General features: G+C 41.9%; 1 protein-coding gene across 6 annotated transcripts in view; it reads right to left on the minus strand.

The window, feature by feature from the left end:
- Positions 1-21,629, minus strand: part of RBM27 (RNA binding motif protein 27) — a 116,692-nt gene that overhangs the window by 63,123 nt on the left and 31,940 nt on the right. For 2 of the 6 annotated variants that reach the window (XM_062188904.1, XM_062188901.1), the window contains exons 3-8: positions 20,597-20,721; positions 12,943-13,034; positions 12,076-12,269; positions 11,108-11,368; positions 7,993-8,274; positions 4,207-4,341 (exon numbers count right to left, since the gene is read on the minus strand). In XM_062188904.1, coding sequence (XP_062044888.1) covers positions 4,207-4,341; positions 7,993-8,274; positions 11,108-11,368; positions 12,076-12,269; positions 12,943-13,034; positions 20,597-20,721 — 1,089 coding nt within the window. Of the gene's footprint in view, positions 1-4,206; positions 4,342-7,992; positions 8,275-11,107; positions 11,372-12,075; positions 12,270-12,942; positions 13,035-20,596; positions 20,722-21,629 lie in introns of all 6 variants that reach the window. The other 4 variants (XM_062188903.1, XM_062188900.1, XM_062188905.1 and 1 more) reach the window with 2 other exon arrangements.

Genomic DNA, 21,629 nt, shown 5'->3' on the forward strand with positions numbered 1-21,629 from the left:
GTACATTGGGGAATAGGGGAAAAGATTACGAAGAAGAAATGGCTAGATAAAAGAAAGTTAGAAGGCTGGCGCCATGGCTTAACAGGCTAATCCTCTGCCTTGCGGCGCTGGCACACCGGGTTCTAGTCCCAGTTGGGGTGCCGGATTCTATCCCGGTTGCCCCTCTTCCAGGCCAGCTCTCTGCTGTGGCCCGGGAGGGCAGTGGAGGATGGCCCAAGTGCTTGGGCCCTGCACCCGCATGGGAGACCAGGAGAAGCACCTGGCTCCTGGCTTTGGATCAGCGAGATGCGCCGGCCGCGGCGGCCATTGGAGGGTGAACCAGCGGCAAAAAGGAAGACCTTTCTCTCTGTCTCTCTCTCTCACTATCCACTCTGCCTGTCAAAAAAAAAAAAAAAAAAAAAAGGCCGGCGCCGCAGCTCACTAGGCTAATCCTCCGCCTTGCGGCGCTGGCACACAGGGTTCTAGTCCCGGTCGGGGCACCGATCCTGTCCCGGTTGCCCCTCTTCCAGGCCAGCTCTCTGCTGTGGCCAGGGAGTGCAGTGGAGGATGGCCCAAGTCCTTGGGTCCTGCACCCCATGGGAGACCAGGATAAGTACCTGGCTCCTGCCATCGGATCGGCGCAGTGCGCCGGCCGCAGCGCGCCTACCGTGGCGGCCATTGGAGGGTGAACCAACGGCAAAAGGAAGACCTTTCTGTCTCTCTCTCTCACTGTCCACTCTGCCTGTCAAAAAAAAAAAAAAAGAAAGAAAGAAAGAAAGAAAGTTAGAGGCTACAGACGGGCTCACCAGCAGTTAAAGGGAATGGTGGCTACTGAAGTGTTCTCATGAGGAATGGACACAGTTGGTTTTCTTGGGAAAATCAGCTTAGTAGCCTTATGTGGTGTGGCTTAAGGGGGTATCAAGAAGGTAGTAGCTATAATTCAGCTAAGTCAACTACCAAGTGATGGATGAGGGCAGATAACATAGTAGAAATAGAGAGGGGCACACCAAAGGAAAAAAATTTTATTAATAACAAGGTGTGAAAAAGTAAAGCAATCAGGCAGCCATAAAATTTTCAATTCCAGGTGATTAGGTACATGTTATTTCCACTGACCTACTGGGACCATGGAAAACAGACTCAGGTAAAAGACAACAGGCTGAAATTTGAGGAGACAGAAAGAACTATAATAGTAACTATCCATATAGTTTACCAGGTATCAAGCCTTTTTTTTTTTTTTTAAGATGTTTTGCATGTATTAATTCATTATTCCTCCATATAACCTTAATGAGTAGGTAACTATTATTCTCACTTTACAAAATGAGAGGATACTAAGAGAGATTAAGTAACTTGCTAGGAGTTAACTACTTGGCCAAAATTGCTTCTCTATGACATGTAAGAAAGAGAAATATTTAGAAGGCAAAAGAAATTTAATGATGGACACAGTTACAAAGAAGATTAACACAATTACAGTTATATATTAGCATAATACATAATATCATAATGGCTCTGCAGAAAAAAAATCTCATAATCTGATATTTTTAACAATCAATTCATTTTTTTTCTTTTTAAGAAAGTTTTTTTAAAAATCTTTGTAATCTAAACAAAACATCTAAGAAATAAAAAGGGGGCTGGCAACATGGCATAGCAGGTAAGCTACAGCCTGTGAAACTGGCATCCCATATGGGTGCTGTTTGAGCCCTGGCTGCTCCACTTCTGATCTAACTCTGTGAAAATGACCCTGGGAAAGCAGCAAAGATGGCCCAAGTGTTTGGGCCCCTGCCGCCAACATGGGAGGCTTAGATAAAGCTTCTGTCTCCTGGCTTCAGTCTGGCACAGCACTGGCCATTAAAGCCATCTGAGAGTGAACCAGTGGATAGACCGCTCTCTGTCTTTCCCTCTCTCTCTCTGACTTTCAAAAATAAATGAATAAGGGGCTGCTGCTGTGGAGTAGTAGGTAAAGTTGCCGCCTGCAGTACCAGCATTGCTATGAGCTCTGGTTCGAGGTTTGGATGCTCCACTTGCAATCCAGCTCTCTGATGCTCTGATGCATCTCTCTGCTATGGCATGAGAAAGCAATGGAAGATGGCCCAAATCCTTGGGCCCCTGCACCCGCGTGGGAGATCCAGAAGAAGCTCCTGGCTTCGTATCAGCTCAGCTCCAGCAGCTGTGGTCATTTGGGGAGTGAACCAGCAGATGGAGGATCGGTTGATCTCTCTCTCTCTCTCCCTGCCCCCCTCCAACGCCTCTCTGTGGCTCTGCCTTTCAAATAAATAAATAAGCCTAATTTAAATAAAAAAAAAACCCTTGGCCGGCGCCATGGCTTAACAGGCTAATCCTCCGCCTTGCAGTGCCGGCACATCGGGTTCTAGTCCCGGTTGGGGCGCTGGATTCTATCCCGGTTGCCCCTCTTCCAGGCCAGCTCTCTGCTAGGGCCTGGGAAGGCAGTGGATGATGGCCCAAGTGCTTGGGCCCTGCACCCGCATGGGAGACCAGGAGAAGCCAAGTCAAGCTCCTGGCTTCAGATCAGCTTAGCTCCGGCTGTTGTAGCCACTTGGGGAGGGAATCAGTGGATGAAAGACCCCTCTCTCTCTGTCTCTACCTCTCTGTAACTCTTTCAAATAAATAAAACAAATATTTTTTTAAAAAAGATGTTTATTAAAAAATAATAAAAATGAAAAAATACATAATTAAGTCTTTAAAAAAAAGATTGAGAATTAAGATGAAAAGAAAACTTATTATAAAATTTAAATTTTTTAACAGTATAAACCCCAAACACTACAATTTAAATGATGGCTTTCTATCATTATCTCAACATGTTACATAATTATGAGACATATCTCTTATTTCAAAGACAGAGTTACACAAAGAGGGAGAGGAGACAGAAAGAGAGGTTTTCCATTCGCTGGTTCACTCCCTCAGTGGCCGCAACAGCTAGAGCTGAGCTGATCCAAAGCCAGGAGCCAGGTGCTTCTTTTGGGTTTCCCACGTGGGTGCAGGGGCCCAAGGACAAGGGACATCCTCTGTTGCTTTCCCAGGCCATCAGCAGGGAGCTAGATTGGAAGTGGAGCAGCCAGGACTCACACTGGCGCCCGTATCGGATGCGGGCGCTGCATACAGGGGCTTTAACACACTGTGCAACAGCACCGGCCCCTATCAGACATATCTTACTCAATCTTTTGCATACTTCTTAAGATAAGCCTACATTTCAAAAACTTAGGGAAACAGTTTTTGAACAGAGTATCAAAATAAGTTTCCCTGGGGCCAGCACTGTGGCATAGCAGGTTAAGCCACTTTCTGCAGGGCCAGCATCCCACATGGGCACCAGTTTGAGTCCTGGCTGCTGTTCCACTTCCGATCCAGCTCCCTGCCGATGCACCTGGGAAAGCAGCAGAGGATGGCCCAAGTACTTGGTCCCTGCACTGCCATGGGAGACCTGGAGGGAGTTCTTGGCTCCTGGCTTCAGCCTGGTCCAGCCCCAGCGCTGTGGCCATTTGGGGAGTGAACCAGCAGATGGAAGATTTTCTATCTCTCCTGTCTGTGTAACTCTGACTTTGAAATAAAGCAAATAAATAAAATATATTCTGTCCCCAAATACACAAATTGTTGTTTTAAAAGTTTCCCTAAGAAGAGTTTAAATGCTACTACTCTACAGAAGAGCAAACTTCTCTAAAATAGAAGGTCTTGCTTTCTCTTGTGTACCACACAAATTAAAACACAGCTAGATGGCATAATCACATTGTGTATAGTTACACAGTCTGTAAGAATAGAAACTAGGCATTATTTAGGGCTGGAACTGAAACACAGCAGGTTAAGCCACTGACTGCATTGCTGGCATCTCATATAAGCACCAGTTTGAGTCCTGGCTTCTAGACTTCTGATTCAGCTCCCTGATAATGTGCCTGGAAAGGCAGCAGATAATGGAAAGAGTACCTGGGCCCCTTCCACCTACACAGAAGACCTGCATGGAGTTCTAGGCTCCTGCATTCAACCCAGCCCTGTCCCAGCCCAGCCATTATTACCATGTGGAGAGTGAACAAGCAGATGGAAGAATGACCAATCTCTCTCCCACCCCCTATTTCCTCCCCACCTCACCCCAAAGTAAATCTGCCTTGCAAAAAAATAAATGAATCTTTTAAAAAATTAAATAGTATTTCTTAAAAGGGTAATACTGATATGACAAAATCTCTCTACATCCCAATAATTTTAAATCAAACAACATTTACTTACGTTCTGATACTGTATAAAGGAGGTTCTGGGGTAAAGGAGGAGGTAGTCTTGCTCCTACTGGTGCAAGATTGGGCACTGCGCTTGTCCCAGGCTGATCACGGCTGTTTATTAAGCTTGACTGTGTTATGGGTGGTCCTACAAATAACAAAAAGTGAAATATAGAGGACTGATATTTCCTAATAAAAATATTCAATGTGGAGCCAGCATTGCAGCATGGCAGGTTAAGCCACCACCTGTGATGCCAGTGTCCCATATGGGCACTGGTTCGTGTCCTGACTGTTCCACTTCAAATCCAGCCAGCTCCTTGCTAACATGCCTGGGAAAGCAGCAGATGGCCCAAATGCTTGAGTCCCTGCCACCCATGTGGGAGACACAGATAGAGCTCCTGGCTTTGGCCTGGCCCAGCCCTGGAAGTTGCAGCCATCTAGGCAGTGAACTAGCAGATGGAAGATCTCTCTCTCTCTCTCTCTGCCTCCCTCTCTCTCTGTAACTATGCTTTTCAAATAAATAAATAAATCTTTAAAAAAAATTCAATGTACTAATACTCATCTTGGCATTCATACTTAGAATACTTTGGCTTTGAACAGAATTAAGGAATTTAACAGAAGCCAGTTTGTTTAAATTGTTTAATTCACTGATTAATGACTCTTAATTTTAGAACAAGTACAACTAATCTAGGATGCAAACAAACAAAACTGGTTGCCTCTGCAGGTAGAGGATGAGAATGACAAGGAAGGGATTAGAGGAAAGTTTCCAAGGTGATAAAGTTCTACAGAATTCTGCAACATACAATGAAATGCATCAGAAATAAAAAGAGAGAAGGAAAGACACATGACAATGAAAATATGATAAAAATAATGAAATGCTAGTTGTTTAACTTAGATGGTATACGGTATATAGGTATAATTCTTTCACCTTTTCTGTTGAATTCAAATTTTTCAAAGCAAACCACTGGGTGATATGATATGCTTTGACTTAACTTTTAAACAGGTATGTTCTCACAGTGAGATAACAGCTTCTACTGTTAGCATTGCTATATACATCAAGAAGCTTCTTGGGACAGGGGTACACCAGTGTTAAGATACTAATACCCAGGGCCAGCACTGTGGTGCAGCAGGTTAAGCCACTGCCTGTGACGCTGGAATCCCATACAGGGCTGGTTCAGTCTACTGCTCCACTTATGATCCAGCTCCGTGCTAATGGGCCTTAAAAAGCAGTGGAAGATGGCTCCAGTGCTTGAGAGACCTAGATGAAGCTCATGACTTTGCTCTGGCCCTGCTGTTGCCGCCATCTGTGGAATGAATCAGCAGATGAAGAACTATGCCTTTCCCTCTAACTCTGAATTTCAAATAAACAAATCTTAAAGAGAAAAAAAAAGGCTGTTGTTACCAATTAAAGGGCTTGTCTTTGAGTCCCGGTAACAGATTCCAATAATGTGCATCCTAGCGGCAGCAGGTGATGTCTCAAGCACTTGGATCCCTTCCACCCACAAGGGAAACCTAGACTGAGTTTCAGACACCTGGCTTTGACTCAGCCCAGCCCAAATCACCAGATGGAAGATTTCTGTCACTGTACCTCTCATTTTTTTTTCTAAGATTTATTTTTTTTAAAAGATTTGTTTACTTATTTGAGAGGCAGAGTTACAGACAGAAAGGAGAGACACAGAGAGAGGACTTCCATCCACTGGTTCACTCTCTAATGGCTGCAATGGTCAGAGCTGGGATGATCTGAAACCAGGAGCCAGGAGCTTCCTCCAGGTCTCCCACACAGGTACAGGGGCCCAAGCACTTGGGCCATCTTCTACTGCTTTCCCAGGCCATTAGCAGGGAGCAGAATTGGAAGTGGAAGATCCAACACTTGAACTGGCACCCTCTGCTAATGAGAAAAGCAGAGGAAAATGGCCCACCTGCTTGGGCCCCTGCCACCTGCATAGGTGATCTGGCTTCTGGCTAGCTCAGCCCTGGCTGTTGCAGCTACTTGGGGAGTGAAAAAGCAGATGAAGATCTGTGTCTGTCTCTCCCTACAACTCTGACTTTCAAATAAATAAACATATAAACCTTAAACAAATATATTTCACTCTTCGGTTCAGTGTTGTGGCACTGGGGTGAAACTGTCACTTGTAACACTGACATTCCATATTGGAGTACCAGTTTTGAGTCCTGGCTACTCCACTTCCCAATTCAGTTCCTTGCTAATGTGCCTAGGAAGACAGAAAACAGTCCAGGTACTTGGGCCCAGGACACCCACATAAACTACGATGGAGTTCCTGGCTCCTAAATTCAGTCTGGACCAGCCCTGGCTATTGCAGGAATCTGCAGTGAACCAGTAGACAGAAGATTTCTTTATCCCACTCTGCCTTTCAAATAAATAAATCTTTTTAAAAAGTTCCCTCATATGTTTTCCCTGATTTGTGTTAATTAATATATAGGGCACAAAAAATCTCTAATGTGTGAGTGAAAATGACATTTTGAAATTTGATTATAATTTACAGCCTACATTACAAGCATTACTAATTGCTGAATTCTTTATTTAGTGGAGATTTAAGCTTGTGATCACAAAGTAAACTGAAAGTATATCACTACAAAATTTAAAGAAAATTAAGAAGGGTGGGAAGTATCATTATATTCTTAAAACGATATATGAAATTTGCTCCTTTATATAAATGCATCTGGGAAAGCAGCAGACTGCCCACGCACTTGACCCTTGCCACCCATGTTGGAGACCTGGATGGAGTTTGAGGCTTCTGACTTCAGCTTGGTCCAGCCCTGGCCATTGTGGAGTGAACCAGCAGATGGACAACCTCCCCCAACCCCCTCTCTGTCATTCCTTTCTCTCCCTCTATTCTCTGCCTGTCAAATAAATAAAATAAATCTAAACAAACAAAACAAATATCCTTATCAGTGAAGAGATCCATTATGAATATACTGGTGAAATAATAATAAATTCAGGGGGCCAGTGCTGTGGCATAGCGGGTAAAGATGCCACCTGTGGTGCCAGCATCCCATATGAACACCGGTTCGAGTCCTGGCTGCTCCTCTTCTAATCCAGCTCTCTGCTATGGCCTGGGAAAGCAGTGGAGGATGGGTCAAGTCCTTGGGCCCCTGCAACCATGTGGAAGACCTGGAAGAAGCTCACAGCTCCTGACTTTTAATCAGCACAGCTCCAGCCATTGTGGCCATCTGGGGAGTGAACCAATGGATGGAAGACCTCTCTCTCTCTCTCTCTCTGCCTCTCCTTCTCTCTGTGTAACTCTGACTTTCAAATAAATAAATATTTTTAAAAATATGAAATTCAGAATTTACTCCAGCAAAAACAAGCAAACATAAAAGAAGTGTGTATATGATGTGGCAGGAGAGGGATGATTGACAAAAACAACTGAATACTGATAACCACTGAGTCTGGACACAATACACATTATTTTGTGAATAAATAAAAGTTTCCATAATAAAAAATTTCTTCACATTTTAATATTCTTGTAGATATTTTCTTAAAACACTAAAAACCTCATTAAAGTATTGGCAAGTCCTCTAACATCTAGCAAATAACAGGATTTTGACTATTGATCAAGATAGGCTAGGCCACAACATAAAAAATTTATACTATTGGTATTATAACACCATGCTACAACGGATGAAAAAAAGCAAAGAATCACATCTTAATTATGAAACTATAACCCAAGTTCTATTATTAATTTATGTTTCAAATACTGTAAATGGAATGTCAAATTCAAAGACTCTTCTAAGTAGAATTCTCCACTAGAGAAAGATTTAATCAAAATATACTTACTTGGTATGGGAAGCACAACGGAAGGAGGAGGCTGGCCATGTCCTTGTGGAACAGGAAGTCTCATACTATGGCCAGGACCTGGGCCTGGGCCTGGGCCTGGGCCTGGACCTGGACCTGGGCCTGGCATTGGAGGCATTAGCATTCCAGGAGGTGGTGGAGGAGGAAGCCCAGGAGGAGGAGGTGGGAAAGGAATCATACTTGGCAGAGCAACTTCATCAACAACCAGAGGATCATTTCCATGATCGAACTGACAAAGGTCACCAAGAACACAAAATCCTCTCTCTGTAAGAATAAAATAAGTATCTTGTGATCTATTTAGAATTCAGAAGACAAACAGAATGAGTCCCTGAAAAATCCACCAATGTGATTTACAAAGGGGTTTTCTCCAAGGAGATTACATGTAATCCTCTTGGTGTTATTCTATAAATCATGGTATAACCCTGAGGAAGAGTTAAGTATCTATTTCATATAATATGAGACTATAATTTTTGAAATAACAAGTAACAGGGTCAGGAACCTTTTTATCTACTATTAACCATTTGATATTAAGTTTCATAACAGAAACTGAAGCTTTATTATATGAGAGCCATAAACTAGATGATTTAAATTTAATGATCCAGTCTTATATTATGCTAAAGCAATCATTCTTGTTCTATATGGAAGTTGAAATTTCAGTTTGAAATATTCAAGTGGGCATCATATATAATATGTTACTTACTGCAGGACTGTTTACAACAGAAAAATATTACAAACATCCTAACACGTATCAATATGCACTTTTATAAGAATAATATACAAAGAAGCCTTAAAAAAAAACATTGAGGAAGCTCTTTCTGTATAAATATAGGATGACTGCTAGAAAATGCAGCTAAGTGAAAAAACATCATGCAGAATTGTGAGTAGTACACTTATCTTTTTTTTAAAGATTTATTTACTTGAAAGTCAGAGTTGCACAGAGAGAGGAAGAGACAAAGAGAGGCAGATACTCCATTTGCTGGTTAACCCACCAGGTGGCTTCAACAGTCAACATGGGGCCAGGCTGAAGCTAGGAGCTCAGAGCTTCTTCCAGGTCTCCCATGCAGATGCAGGGGCCCAAACACTTGGTCCATCCTCCACTGCATTCCCAGGCACATCGACAGAGAACTGGATCAGAAGTGGAATAGGTGGGTCTTGAAACAGCATCCACATGGGATGCTGAATTCACAGGTGGCAGCTTTACCCGCTATGCCACTATGCTGGCCCCAGTACACTACCATTTATGTGAAAAAGAAACTGGGGGACAATATGTATGTGTGTGTGTATATATATATATATATATATGAATATATATATATGTGAATATATATATATATATGTGTGTGTGTGTGTGTGTGTGGAGATATATGTCTACTCTATCTTTGGAAAGATACAGAAGAAATTGCTAACATTAAAGTTGGCTTTGGGAAGTTGAGTGGCAGAACTCTAGCTGTATATATACAACATACATACATTTTATATTTATAGAAAGTAACATTATGGGGTTGAGGCTGTGGCACAGTGGGTTAAAACCCAGCCTGTGGTGCTGGCAGCACATACGGGTGCCGGTTTGAGTTTGAGCTGTTCTACTTCTGATCTAGCTCTCTGCTATGGCCTGGGAAAACAGCAGAAAATGGCCCACATCCTCCGGCCCTTGCACCCATGTGGGAGATCTAGAAAAAGCTCCTGGCTCCTGGCTTCAGATTGGGCAACTCTGGCCCTTTAAGCTATTTGGGGAGTGAACCAATGGATAGAAGACCTCTCTCTGTGTCTTTCCCCTTCTCTGTTTCTCTGTAACTCTTTCAAATAAATAAAATAAATCTTTTTTTTATTTAAAGTATTATGAGGTTTGCAATTTGCTTGAAATAATGCAGACCGGCACTGAGGCGTAGTGGGTTAACACCCTGGCCTGAAGTGCCAGCATCCCATATGGGTGGCAGTTTGAGTCCCAACTGCTCCACTTCCATCCCAGCTCTCTGCCATGACCTGGGAAAGCAGTAGAAGACGGCCCCCAAGTCCTTGGGCCCCTGCACCCGTGTGAGAGACCTGGAGGAAGCTCCTGGCTGCTGGCTTCGGGTCGGCACAGCTCCGGCCATTGCAGCCATCTGGGGAGTGAACCACCAGATGGAAGACCTCTCTCTCTCTCTCTCTCTCTCTCTCTCTGCCTCTCCTCTCTCTGTGTAACTCTTCCAAATAAATACATAAATCTTTAAAAAAGAAAGAAAGAAATAATGCAGGCCAAGAAGTGGGTAGGAGTATAGATTAAAAACAAGATTGTCCACAAGTTGGTAACTGTTGAAATGAAGTAATGTGTACCCTGAGGTTTATGTTATTTGTCAATTTTCATAAACATTTAAATATATCCATAATAAAAATCTAAATACATACATACTCATTCATTCAAACTGAAAATCAGCAAGTCAAACTACTAAGTAGGTTACACACCTTAACCAAGTTCTAAGTACCAAACACTATAAAAGAAATTAAAATTGGGGCCACAGCTGTGGCATAGCAGGTAAAGCTGCTGTCTGCAGTGCCAGCATCCCACATGGGTGCCAGTTCAATTTCTGGCTGCTCTACTTCCAATCCAGCTCTCTGCTATGGCCTGGGAAAGCAGTAGATGGCCCAAGTCCTTGGGCCCCTGCACCTATGCAAGAGACCCAGAAGAAGCTCCTGGCTTCAGATCAACCTAACTCCAGTCACTGCAGCCATTTGGGGAGTGAATCAGCAGGTTGAAGTTCTTTCTCTATTCTCTCCTTCTCTTTGTCTGTAACTCTTGCAAATAAATAAATAATAAAATTTTAAAAAGAAAAAGGCCCCCTGCAACATGAGCACTTCATATGACCACCAGTTTGTGTCCTGACTGCTCCACTTTCAAACCAACACCCTACTAATGGCCTGGGAAAAGCAGGGCCCCTGACAGCCACATGGAAGATCTGGATGAAGCTCACAGCTCCTGGCATCAGCCTGGCCCAGCACTGGCCATTGCAGCCATCTGAGGAGTGAACCATAATATTTTTTTTAAAAAGTACACAATACATGCAACATTTGCTTCACTAGTAGTTTAGGATACAATATGAGAGAAGGTGATGATTTTTACCATCATAATCTCTGCATCGCCTCTTCGGTGGTGGGTTTCGACCAAAAGAATTGGAAGAGCTATGATTGTTATAGTAATTAGACCAACTCTCAGTTGTATTTTCAGAGTGGTGAGCAGGTGCGATCACAGTAACAGTGCTGGGAATAGACTGGGCCCCAGAGGAATACTGTTCAGAAGAGTTAGGAGGTGGTGCAGACACAGGCACATAGGAACTCTCCAGGTCATTCCTTTCACTCTTAAACTTCGATCTTTCCCTGTGCTCTGCTTTGGAAACAAAATAAAAACAAGAACAAAGAGATCACACATTTACGTTCTTACTCTTATTTTCTCACAGAATAGGATAGATGAGAGTACTTAAGTAAACTTACTATCTATATTTTAAACTGCTCTCATCATTAATATATCCTAAAAGTAGGAACATCCACAATGTGGCAGTAACATGAAAAATAAACTTTTATAATATTACCATCAATTATACTTAATGAAAAAAGAGTCACAGCCTTCATGGCTTTTTAATAAGAATGTTTTCCAAGAACTGACTTTCAAACTGATATCTCAGAAGATCAACGGTTGGGATCCCAGTAACTTACATCTTTTTAATTGGGAAACTTTAGGCAACTTTACAGCACATCAATTATTCAAAAAAAAGCAAAAGCAAACAACCCTCCTCTTCATTCGATAGCTTTGTTCATTAAGGGACATTTGTATCGTTTATACAAAATGACTTAAGTCTAGACATATACTATGATACTTATAAATAATTTCTTTTACGTAAACTCCCTTTACTTCATCCCAAGAATACAGCCCTACCTTTATAACAAAATCAATATTGTTTGAGACAATTTCAGTTTTTATATTGATTAAATATTAAAGGTACAATTTCTGTTAAGGAATTCATTATACATTCCGTGATACAGGAAGAAAAGCAACTAGAGTTTTTATTTTATTGGAACACCTCATCTACTCACCAACATTCCTATTTGGATCCCGGTCTTTACTGCGCCCCCTACTTCGGCTTCTGCTACGACTCAGGCCTCGGCTCTTACTCCGGCTCTTACTCCTGCCTCTTCTCCAGTCATACTTGTCACGATACAATTCATTCCGCTCATAGTACCGGTCATAGTCCCTCCACTTGCCATCTTCTCTTTTTTTCTCTCGTGTCCTGTAATACACAGATATAAAAGCCATATATAGGCTATAGAAAGTAGTTCTGCAAACAAATGTAGAGTATAAAATACTCTCCTTGAGTGATCAAAATTCATAACGTCTCTGATATTTTAGAAAATCGCAAGATTTAAGACTACCACATAATCCCTCTAACCCATTATATAAAAAGGAAAAAACACATTCTCACTTCTACTAAACTGGGTGGGGAGAAAAGAAAAGGAGGTGAATCCAAAGTAGCAGAGGGGAGCAGAAAAACAGAAATTGAAAACTGGAAAATAAAAAAGGCTCAAAACAAAGTCTTCCTAAACAAAAACCAATTTTTTGATGGTCCATCAGTATTTCAACGTAATAACAACAATACTTATAGTATAAAATGAAGTGGATAATTTTAATATTGAACACCCCTAACCAAATGGAACATTTCAATGATATTCTCTAAGGGAACTGTTCCCACCCCTGAGCTCTTGGGGAAAGCTCATAATGATGTTTATAAAAGGAATAGAAAGTAAGATAAAGACAAAAAACAGAATGAAAGGAAGCATGATAACACTCTTTCTTTAATGAGTTGAGAGATGAGTCAGAAAACATGTTACAATTCCTGTAATGACCTCACAAGCCAACTGAAAAGTGAGTTATCAATGTCTTCCTAACTAAAGATAAACACAAACCTTCGTTCACTAGATTCAGAACGGGTCTTCTGGGGACTAGGATATTTCTTTTTTCTGCCATCTCGTTCTTCCTCTACTGGCTCCTGAAATACCTATTAGGAAACATTTATTAGAAATACAAATAGTCCTGTAGATTATAAAACACATCCACCTGATAATCTTTAGGGCACAAGAGAAGGTAGAAATATGTACACTGAAATAATGAGGTCAAATCACATCCTAAAAAGTTAGGCAACAAGAGAATTTATAAAAATGCTCAGACTGGGGCCAGCATTGTGGTATAGGGGTTAAGATACTTTGACACCAGCATCCCATATGGTTGCTGGTTCAATCCCCAGCTGCTCCACTTTCAATACAGCTCCCTGATAACGCACCAGGGAAAGCAGTGGAAGATAGTTCAAGTGCTTGGACTCCTGCATCGACTCCTACCTTTGGCTTGGCCCACTCCTGGCTGTTTTGGCCATTCGAGGAATAAATCAATAGATGGAAGATCTCTCTGCTTCTCCTTCTCTCCCTATAACTCTGCCTTTCAAATAAATACATCTTTTTCAAAAAATGCTCAGTGGGGCCAGACCTGTGGCATAGTAGGCTATGCCTCTGCCTGGAGCGCTGGTATACCATATGGGTGCCAGTTCATGTACCAGGTGCCCCTCTTGCAATCCAGCTCTGTGCTATGGCCTGGGAAAGAAGTAGAAGATGGTCCGAGTACTTTGGCCCCTAGATCTGAGTGGGAGACCCGGAGGAAGCTCCTGGCTCCTGATCAGCTCAACTCCAGCCACTGTGGCCAACTGGGGACTGAAGCAGCAGATGGAAGACCTTTATGTCTTTCCCTCTCTCTATAATCTCACCTCTCAAATAAATAAATAGTCTTTTCCAAAAAATGCTCAGATTATTTTAACAAGCAATATGTTAATTTTTCAAATGTCAATTTATGGCAGAGAATGGAATGTAGAAAAACAAGCAATTCATTCGTTAAACAGTAATAACAGAAATAGCAAGTCACTATCACAGTAAAATGGTTTATATCTTCATTATAATTTCATAGTGACTTTATTAGTCTTCTAACAACTCTACCTTAAATCAGATACACAGAGAAAGATAAAATTAAGTCACTGGCAGGAGTTAAACAAATGCCTATGTAACAAAGAATCTGACTTATAAAACTGGAAATGAGTGAACAGACTAGAAAACAGTTTAATAAAATAGAAGCAACATAAATGCCAGCCACAATATTAACAACATACAGTTTCAGCGAAAAACACTACACAATCATCCAATTACACTTTAAAAAAAAGTATTCTCTTAGGGCCCAGCGCTGCTGTGGCACAGAGGTTTTCAGCCACTACCTACAATGCTGGCATCCCATATGAGCACCCGCTTTGACTCCCAGCAGCTAAACTTCCAATCCACCACCATGCCACCTATGTGGATGAGTTCTAGGCTCCTGGCTTCAGACTGGCCTAGTCCCAGCCACCACAGCCATTTGGAAAACGAACCTGTGAATATAAGATCTCTCCTTCTCTGTATCTCTGCCTTTCAAATAAATAAAAAAAATCTCTGAAAAAAAAAATTGTTTCTTAAAAAAAATTAATTCTGTTTTCCAATTTCCAAGAAACACAGAGGATATATTACTCTACTGAAATGAAATACGCAAAATCAAAACGTAAATACTATTCGGGCAAATTACTTCAGTAAAAAGAAGTGGTAATGTAAAGGAACAAGCACAGTACTTCAAAGATCATGGCACATTATCTAACAAGTTGTTTTACTAGTACCAGGATGAGATCTGCCAACAATCCAAATTCTCTCACATGGTGCCCTTGTGACCAACAGTCTAAGTATAAAACAACTGGTAGCACAACGGAGCTGAGGACCAAGGAAGATGGTTAGTCCTGAGATACACTTGCTCCTCCATACCCTGCCCATAGCAACTGTATCAACTGAGCACACACCAAAAAAGACAACTAGCCAAAAGTATGTGCCACGCAAGCCTCTTCCTTCCACATTATCTAACAGAATTATGATAACTACTATGGTTATATACTATTATATGAACTTTACTTATGTCAGTAATTACAATTAAAGTATATCTATAATCTTAGAAAATGGTGAATTCCAGGGGCCAGTGCTGTGGTTCAGCGGGTTAACGCCCTGGCTTGAAGCACCAGCATCCCATATGCTGCTCCACTTCCCATCTAGCTCTCTGCTATGGCCTGGGATAGCAGTGGAAGATGGCCCAAGTCCTTGGACCCCTGCACCCACGTGGGAGACCTCGAAGAGGCTCCTGGCTTCGGATCAGCAGAGTTCCGGCCGTTGCAGCCAATTGAGGAGTGAACCAGCAGATGGAGGACCTCTCTCTCTCTCTCTCTCTGCCTCTCCTCTCTCTGTGTAATTCTTTCAAGTAAAAAATATAAATCTTTAAAAAAAAAATGGTAAATTCCAGAAAATGTAAGTTGGAGTAGCTATATAAAAAAGTTGTGTATTATCCATTTTCCATAATTTTCACAAGTAGGATTTATTACAAAGATACAAAGGAAATTAGGTAATGACTTGGCTTCTTTTCAGTTGTTCTTTTTTTTTTTTTTTGACAGGCAGAGTGGACAGTGAGAGAGAGAGAGAGAGAGAGAGAGAGAGAAAGGTTTTCCTTTTCTGTTGGCTCACCCCCCAATGGCCGCTGCAGCAGGCGCGCTGCGGCCGGCGCACCGCGCTCACCTGAAGCCAGGAGCCAGGTGCTTCTCCTGGTCTCCCATGCGGGTGCAGGGCCCAAGGACTTAGGCTATCCTCCACTGCACTCCCAGGCCATAGCAGAAAGCTGGATTGGAAGAGGAGCGACCAGGACAGAATCCAGCACCCCGACCGGGACTAGAACCCAGTGTGCTGGTACCGCAGGTGGAGGATTAGCCTATTGAGCCACGGCGCAGGCCTTCAGTTGTTTTTTCAAAGCCCAAAATAATACAAATGTTTTCTTATATTCAAATCAGCTATATTTCAGATACTTCTGAACCAGTGACCTTCAAAGACAGTAGAGAAGACCCCATGCTTCATATATGTGTGCCAGCCTGTGTCCCAGCTGCAACACTTCTAGTACAGCACCCTGCTAACAGCCTGGGAAAGCTGCAAAAGAAGGCCTAAGAGGCTGTGCTTCTGCAACCCACATGGGAGACCAGAAGAAGTTACTGGCTTCGCCAGGCCATTGCAGCCATTTGCAGAGTGAACCTATGGGTGGAAGGTCTCACTCTTTCTCTCTCTCTTCTAATTCTTTTTTTTTTTTTTTAAGATATTTATTTATTTGAAAAGCAGAGTTAAACAGAGAGAGAAGGAGAAGCACAAAGAGAGAGAGAGGTCTTCCATCCACTGGTGGCTACAATAGCCAGAGCTGTGCCCATCCAAAGCCCGGAGCCAGGAGCTTCCTCCAGGTCTCCCACACAGGTCAGGGGCCCAAGAACTTGGGCCATCTTCTATTGCTTTCCCAGGCCACAGCAGAGAGCTGGATCGGAAGTGGAGCAGCTGGGGCTTGAACCGGCACCCATATGGGATACCGACACTGCAGGAGGCGACGTTACCCACTAAGCCACAGTGCCAGTCTCCTCTCTTTCAAATGAATAAATAAACCTTTGTTTAAAAAAAAATTTTAATCTAGGGGCCAGAATTGGGGCACAGCAACAGATTAAGCTGGCACCTGCAACGCCTGCATTCCAAATGAGCACTGGTTCAAATCCCATTTGTTCTACTTTGAATCCAGCTGCCTGTTAATACACCTGGAATAGCAGCAGAAGACAGTCCAAGTGCTCAGGCCCCAGTACCCATCTAGGTGACTCAGATGAAACTTCAAGCTCTTGGCTTCAATCTGGCCCAGCCCCAGCCATTGCAGCTATTTGAGGGAGTGAACCTGCAGACAGAAGATCAATCTATCTCTATCTCTACCTCTCTTTCTCTCTCTCCTCCCCTCTAACTGCCTTTTCAAATAATTAAATTTTTTTGAAAAGGGGGGGGGGGGCAACAGCACTGTGACATAGTAGGTTAAGTCCCCACCTCCGCACCCTAAAATGAGCACGGGTATGTGTCCTGGCTGCTCCTCTTCTGATCCAGCCTGCTGTTATGGCCTGGGAAAGCAGCAGAAGATGGCCCAGGTGCATGGCACCCTAGACCTACGTGGGAGATCCAGAAGAAGCTCCTGGCTTGTGGTTTTAGATCAGTGCAGCTCCAGCTGTTGCGGCCATCTCGGGAGTGAACCAGTGGATGGAAGACCCCTCCTCTCCCTTTCTCTCTCTCTCTCTCTCCCTCTGCCACTCTGTAACTCTACCTTTCAAATAAAAATTAAAGCCATTGTCTACAGTGTCAGCATCCCAAATGGGCTCCAGTTTGAGTCCTGGCTGCTCCACTTCCAATCCAGCTCCCTGCTAATGTGCCTGTGAAAGCAGAGGAAGATGGCCCAAGTACTTGGACCCCTGTATCCACATAGGAAACCTGGAAGAAGCTCCCGGCTCCTGACTTCAGAACAGCCCATATCTGGCCATTGTGGCCACTTGGGGAGTGAACCAACAGACATGATATTCATTCATTCTCATTCTCTCTCTCTCCCTCTCTCTCTCTCTCCCTACCTCTGCCTTTCAAATAAGTAAATATATCTTTAAAAGAAAGAAAGAAAGAAGTATGTAATATTGGTCTTAGTTCATATTAATTACATAGAACCACATTTTATTTTAATAATGGATCAGTTCAATCAGTCCAGAATTTTAAAATAAATCAGAAATAACAACTAGGGCCAGTACCATGGCATAGCAGGTAAAACCGCTACCTGCAATGCCAGCATCCCATATGGGTGCTGTTTCGAGTCCTGGCTGCCCTACTTCTGATCCACCTCCCTGATAATGGCCTTGAAAAACAGCAAAGGATGGCCCAAGTGCTTGGGCCCCTGCACCCACTTGGGAGACCCAGAAAAATATCATGGCTGCTGACTTCAGATCAGCCCAGCTCTGAACACTGCAGCCATTTGGTAAATGAAGCAGCAGATGAAAGATCTTGTTTTCTCTCTATCTCTTTCTAAATGACAGCTAAATGATATGTGACCCCTAAAATGAACCCTGTTCTGAAAAGGAAAAAAAACGGGCTATAAAAAAGGACATTGTTTAGTCATTTGATAAAGCTGGAATACAGAGGATACAAAGTATTGTATGAAGTTTGGCACTATGGTGCAGTAGGTTAAGCCGCCATCCCATGGGAGCACTGGCTTAAGTCCTACCTGTTCCACTTCCAATCCAGCTTCCTGTTAATGTACGGAAGGCTGTGGAAGGTGGTCCAATTACCTAAGCCCCTTTGAGGATCCACATGGAGTTCCAGGATCCTGGCTATAGCATTGCCCAGTCCTGTGGCCACTGGAGGAGAAAATCAGCAGATGGAAGATCTCTTTCTCCTATGTGTCTCCCTTTCTTTACTCTGTCAGTCTGCTTTTCAAATAAAAAAAAAATCTTTAAATAACAGGGGACAGCGCTGTGACACAGTGGGTAAAGCCACAGCCAGCAGTGCTGCCATCCCCAAAGAGCACTGGTTCAAGACTCAGCTGCTCCACTTCTGATCCTGCACTCTATTATGTCCTGGGAAAGCAGTATAAGATGGTTCAAGTCCTTGGGCCCCTGCACCCGTGTGGGAGACCGGGAAGAAGCTCCTGGCTCCTAATTGGTGCAACTCCGGCTGTTGCAGCCATTTGGGAAGTGAACCAGCAGATGGAAGACCTCTCTCTCCCTCTCTCTTTCTCTTTCTCTCTCTCCCTCCCTCTCTCCCTCTGCCTCTCTGTAACCCCACCTTTCAAATAAATAAATTTTTTTAAAAAAGCAAATAATGTACTGCACAGATACTAAATTTACTGAAATTATTAACAATTTTGCAGTTATCTAGGAAAATGTCTTTATTCTTGGGAAATACATGCTGAAAAGGGCTGGCGTTGTAGCACAGCAGATAAAGCTGCCACCTGCAGTGCCAGCATCCCATATGGGCACCGGTTCAAGATACAGTTGCTCTGCTTCCGATCCAGCTATCTGCTATGACCTGGGAAAGCAGTGGAAGATGACCCAAGTCCTTGGGCCCCTGCACCCACATGGGAAACCCAGAAGAAGCTCCTGGCTCCTGGCTTCGGATCGGTGCAGCCCTGGCTGTTGCAGTCAACTGGGGAGTGAACCAGCGGATGGAAGACCTCTTTCTCTCTCTGCTTCTCCTTCTCTCTGTGTGTAACTCTGACTTTCAAATAAATAAATCTTTAAAAAAAAAAAATAACTGGGGCCAGCACTGTGGCACAGCAGGTTAACGCCCTGGCCTGAAGCGCCAGCATCCCATATGGGCTCCAGTTCTAGTCCCGGCTGCTCCACTTCCAATCCAGCTCTCTGGTATGGCCTGGGAAAGCAGAAGATGGCTCAATTCCTTGGGGCCCTGCACCTGCGTGGGGGACCTGGAAGAAGCTCCTGGCTTCTGGCTCCTGGCTTCAGATCAGCACAGCTCCAGCCGTCGTGGCCAATTGGGGAGTGAACCATCAGATGGAAGACCTCTCTCTGCCTCTACTCTCTCTGTGTAACTCTTTCAAATAAATAAAATAAATCTTTAAAAAAAAAAAAAAAACATGCTAAGGTATTTAAGGGTAATGGACCATGATGTACTACATAATTAGCTTAACTAACTACAAAAAAATAGTCACAAAAATATTTATGGATGTGGGCACAGAAACAGCAAATTTTCAATTAATAATCTAGGTAGATGTCATACAGGTGTCTTGGGTACAATTCTTCTAAGTTTTCTGGATGAGTACAAATAAGAAGTTCAAACGGAAATCATTCTGTCTTCAGAATGTAATAAAAACAAATGGTAGGAAATATTTCTATAATAATTCTGGATAATGATTTTGGAACAAAATGCCAACATTTATGTACCAGGAACTGTTCTGGGACGTATACATATGTATGTATATAAAATCTCATTCAATACTCAGTAATCACTACCATGATCCTCACTTTACTCATATGAAAGGGAGAAAGTGAGCTATTTTAATTCATGAAGAATTATGACAGAATGCACATTCTTAATATGTAACACACTGTCTGTAGACAGAAGAATTACGAATGAAGTGCACAAAATTTGCTTCTTGGTTCAATCAGGTTACCACTTATAATCATATTTTTCTACTTCAGTACTGTAAAAACTTTTTTTCTCTTTTCTTTCCATTGTTGACAATGCTGTTTATAATTAAATTCCCTAGGACGAGGGGACAATAACTTTATATAGTTCAAAAGAATAAATGCTTTGCTTATATACATGAAAAGATGTTACCTAATGATTTCACTTGAAAGTTTATTAATATTTTACTTTCAGTCAAAATTCTATAATTAAATATCTAAATAAATATTTTTTCTAAAAAAAAAAAATCACTGGATAAGAGTTCTCTTAATTCCTTAATACTACTAAAGCAATTATTGAATTTTTAAACAAGCTATCAAATTTTTCCAACTCTTGGAAATCCAAATAAGAAACCTTAATGAAGAATCTACACCATGCCCAAAACTCAGAAGTTTCATTCAATAGCTACTTCTAAAGAGCTCAACTTCCAACTAAAAGTAACCAATGACAGAATCAGAAAAGCTCCCAAAAGCAAAAGAAAATTCCATATTACTTCTTCTTTAATTTCCTCTTTTTCTTGGATTAGTGGTTTTGGCTCAGGCTTAACTGGTTCCAAAGCTGGAAGGTAGTTCTTAGTGTAGAGACTTTCAAATAGTTTGTCCACAAAGCCTGAAGTTTCTAGGGAGAAGAAATAACATTAAGTGTTACACAAAAAACAAAAGTTTAAACAGTTAGAAAAACTTAAGAAAACAAAACATCTCAAATCCTGCTAATGGGATTCAAAATAAGCCTGATCTCATGGGAGAGAAATCTAACTTCTTGGTTTTTAAATCCTTCTGACATATTCACACATGTGCAAAATGATGCAAGTATTTGATTATATATGTGTATATATGTGTATATATATATATATATGATTATATATAAGAACATTTGTTGGAGCATATAATGAAAAATTAGAAACAATCCCAATTTCCAAAAGTGAGACAAATAAACGATGGGCAACCATAAAATGGAATATACAGCACCCAAAGAAAAGTATTAATAATACCACATGTCAAAGATTGAAGGCTAAATATTTATACGTGTTTGCTTACATCTGCATAAATAAACTGAAAGGACACAAAATCTGACAAAATCGCATGGTTAGGTGGGAAAGGGGAAGATGTAAAACAGGTCAAAGTCTTTTCATGATACGTCTTCATTTTATTGGATTAAATGAACTGTCTACTCAAAAAAATTAAAAATGTTTATAAAACAAATTGAAAACAAATATTGGCATGGAAATAATTAGAAAGTTAATGTCTTACAAAACTGCTCTAACTTGAAATTTTTTCAGACTAACAGAGTAGGAAACCTAGAAGAATTTACTAAAAGTACAATTGTGAAAATATTTGTTATTTTATTTAAGCCAAATTTTAATTGGCTCTACCCTATAGAACACTAAAGAGCATATTAAAAGCACAACACATGGGCTGGCATTGTAAACACAGCAAGTTAAGCCACCGCCTGCAATCCCATGAGGACGTAGGTTTGGATCTTGGTTATTCTATTTCCAATATAACATCCTACTAATAGCCTGGAAA

Source organism: Lepus europaeus, chromosome 4 (assembly GCF_033115175.1).
Source record: "Lepus europaeus isolate LE1 chromosome 4, mLepTim1.pri, whole genome shotgun sequence".
Lineage (NCBI taxonomy): Eukaryota > Metazoa > Chordata > Mammalia > Lagomorpha > Leporidae > Lepus > Lepus europaeus.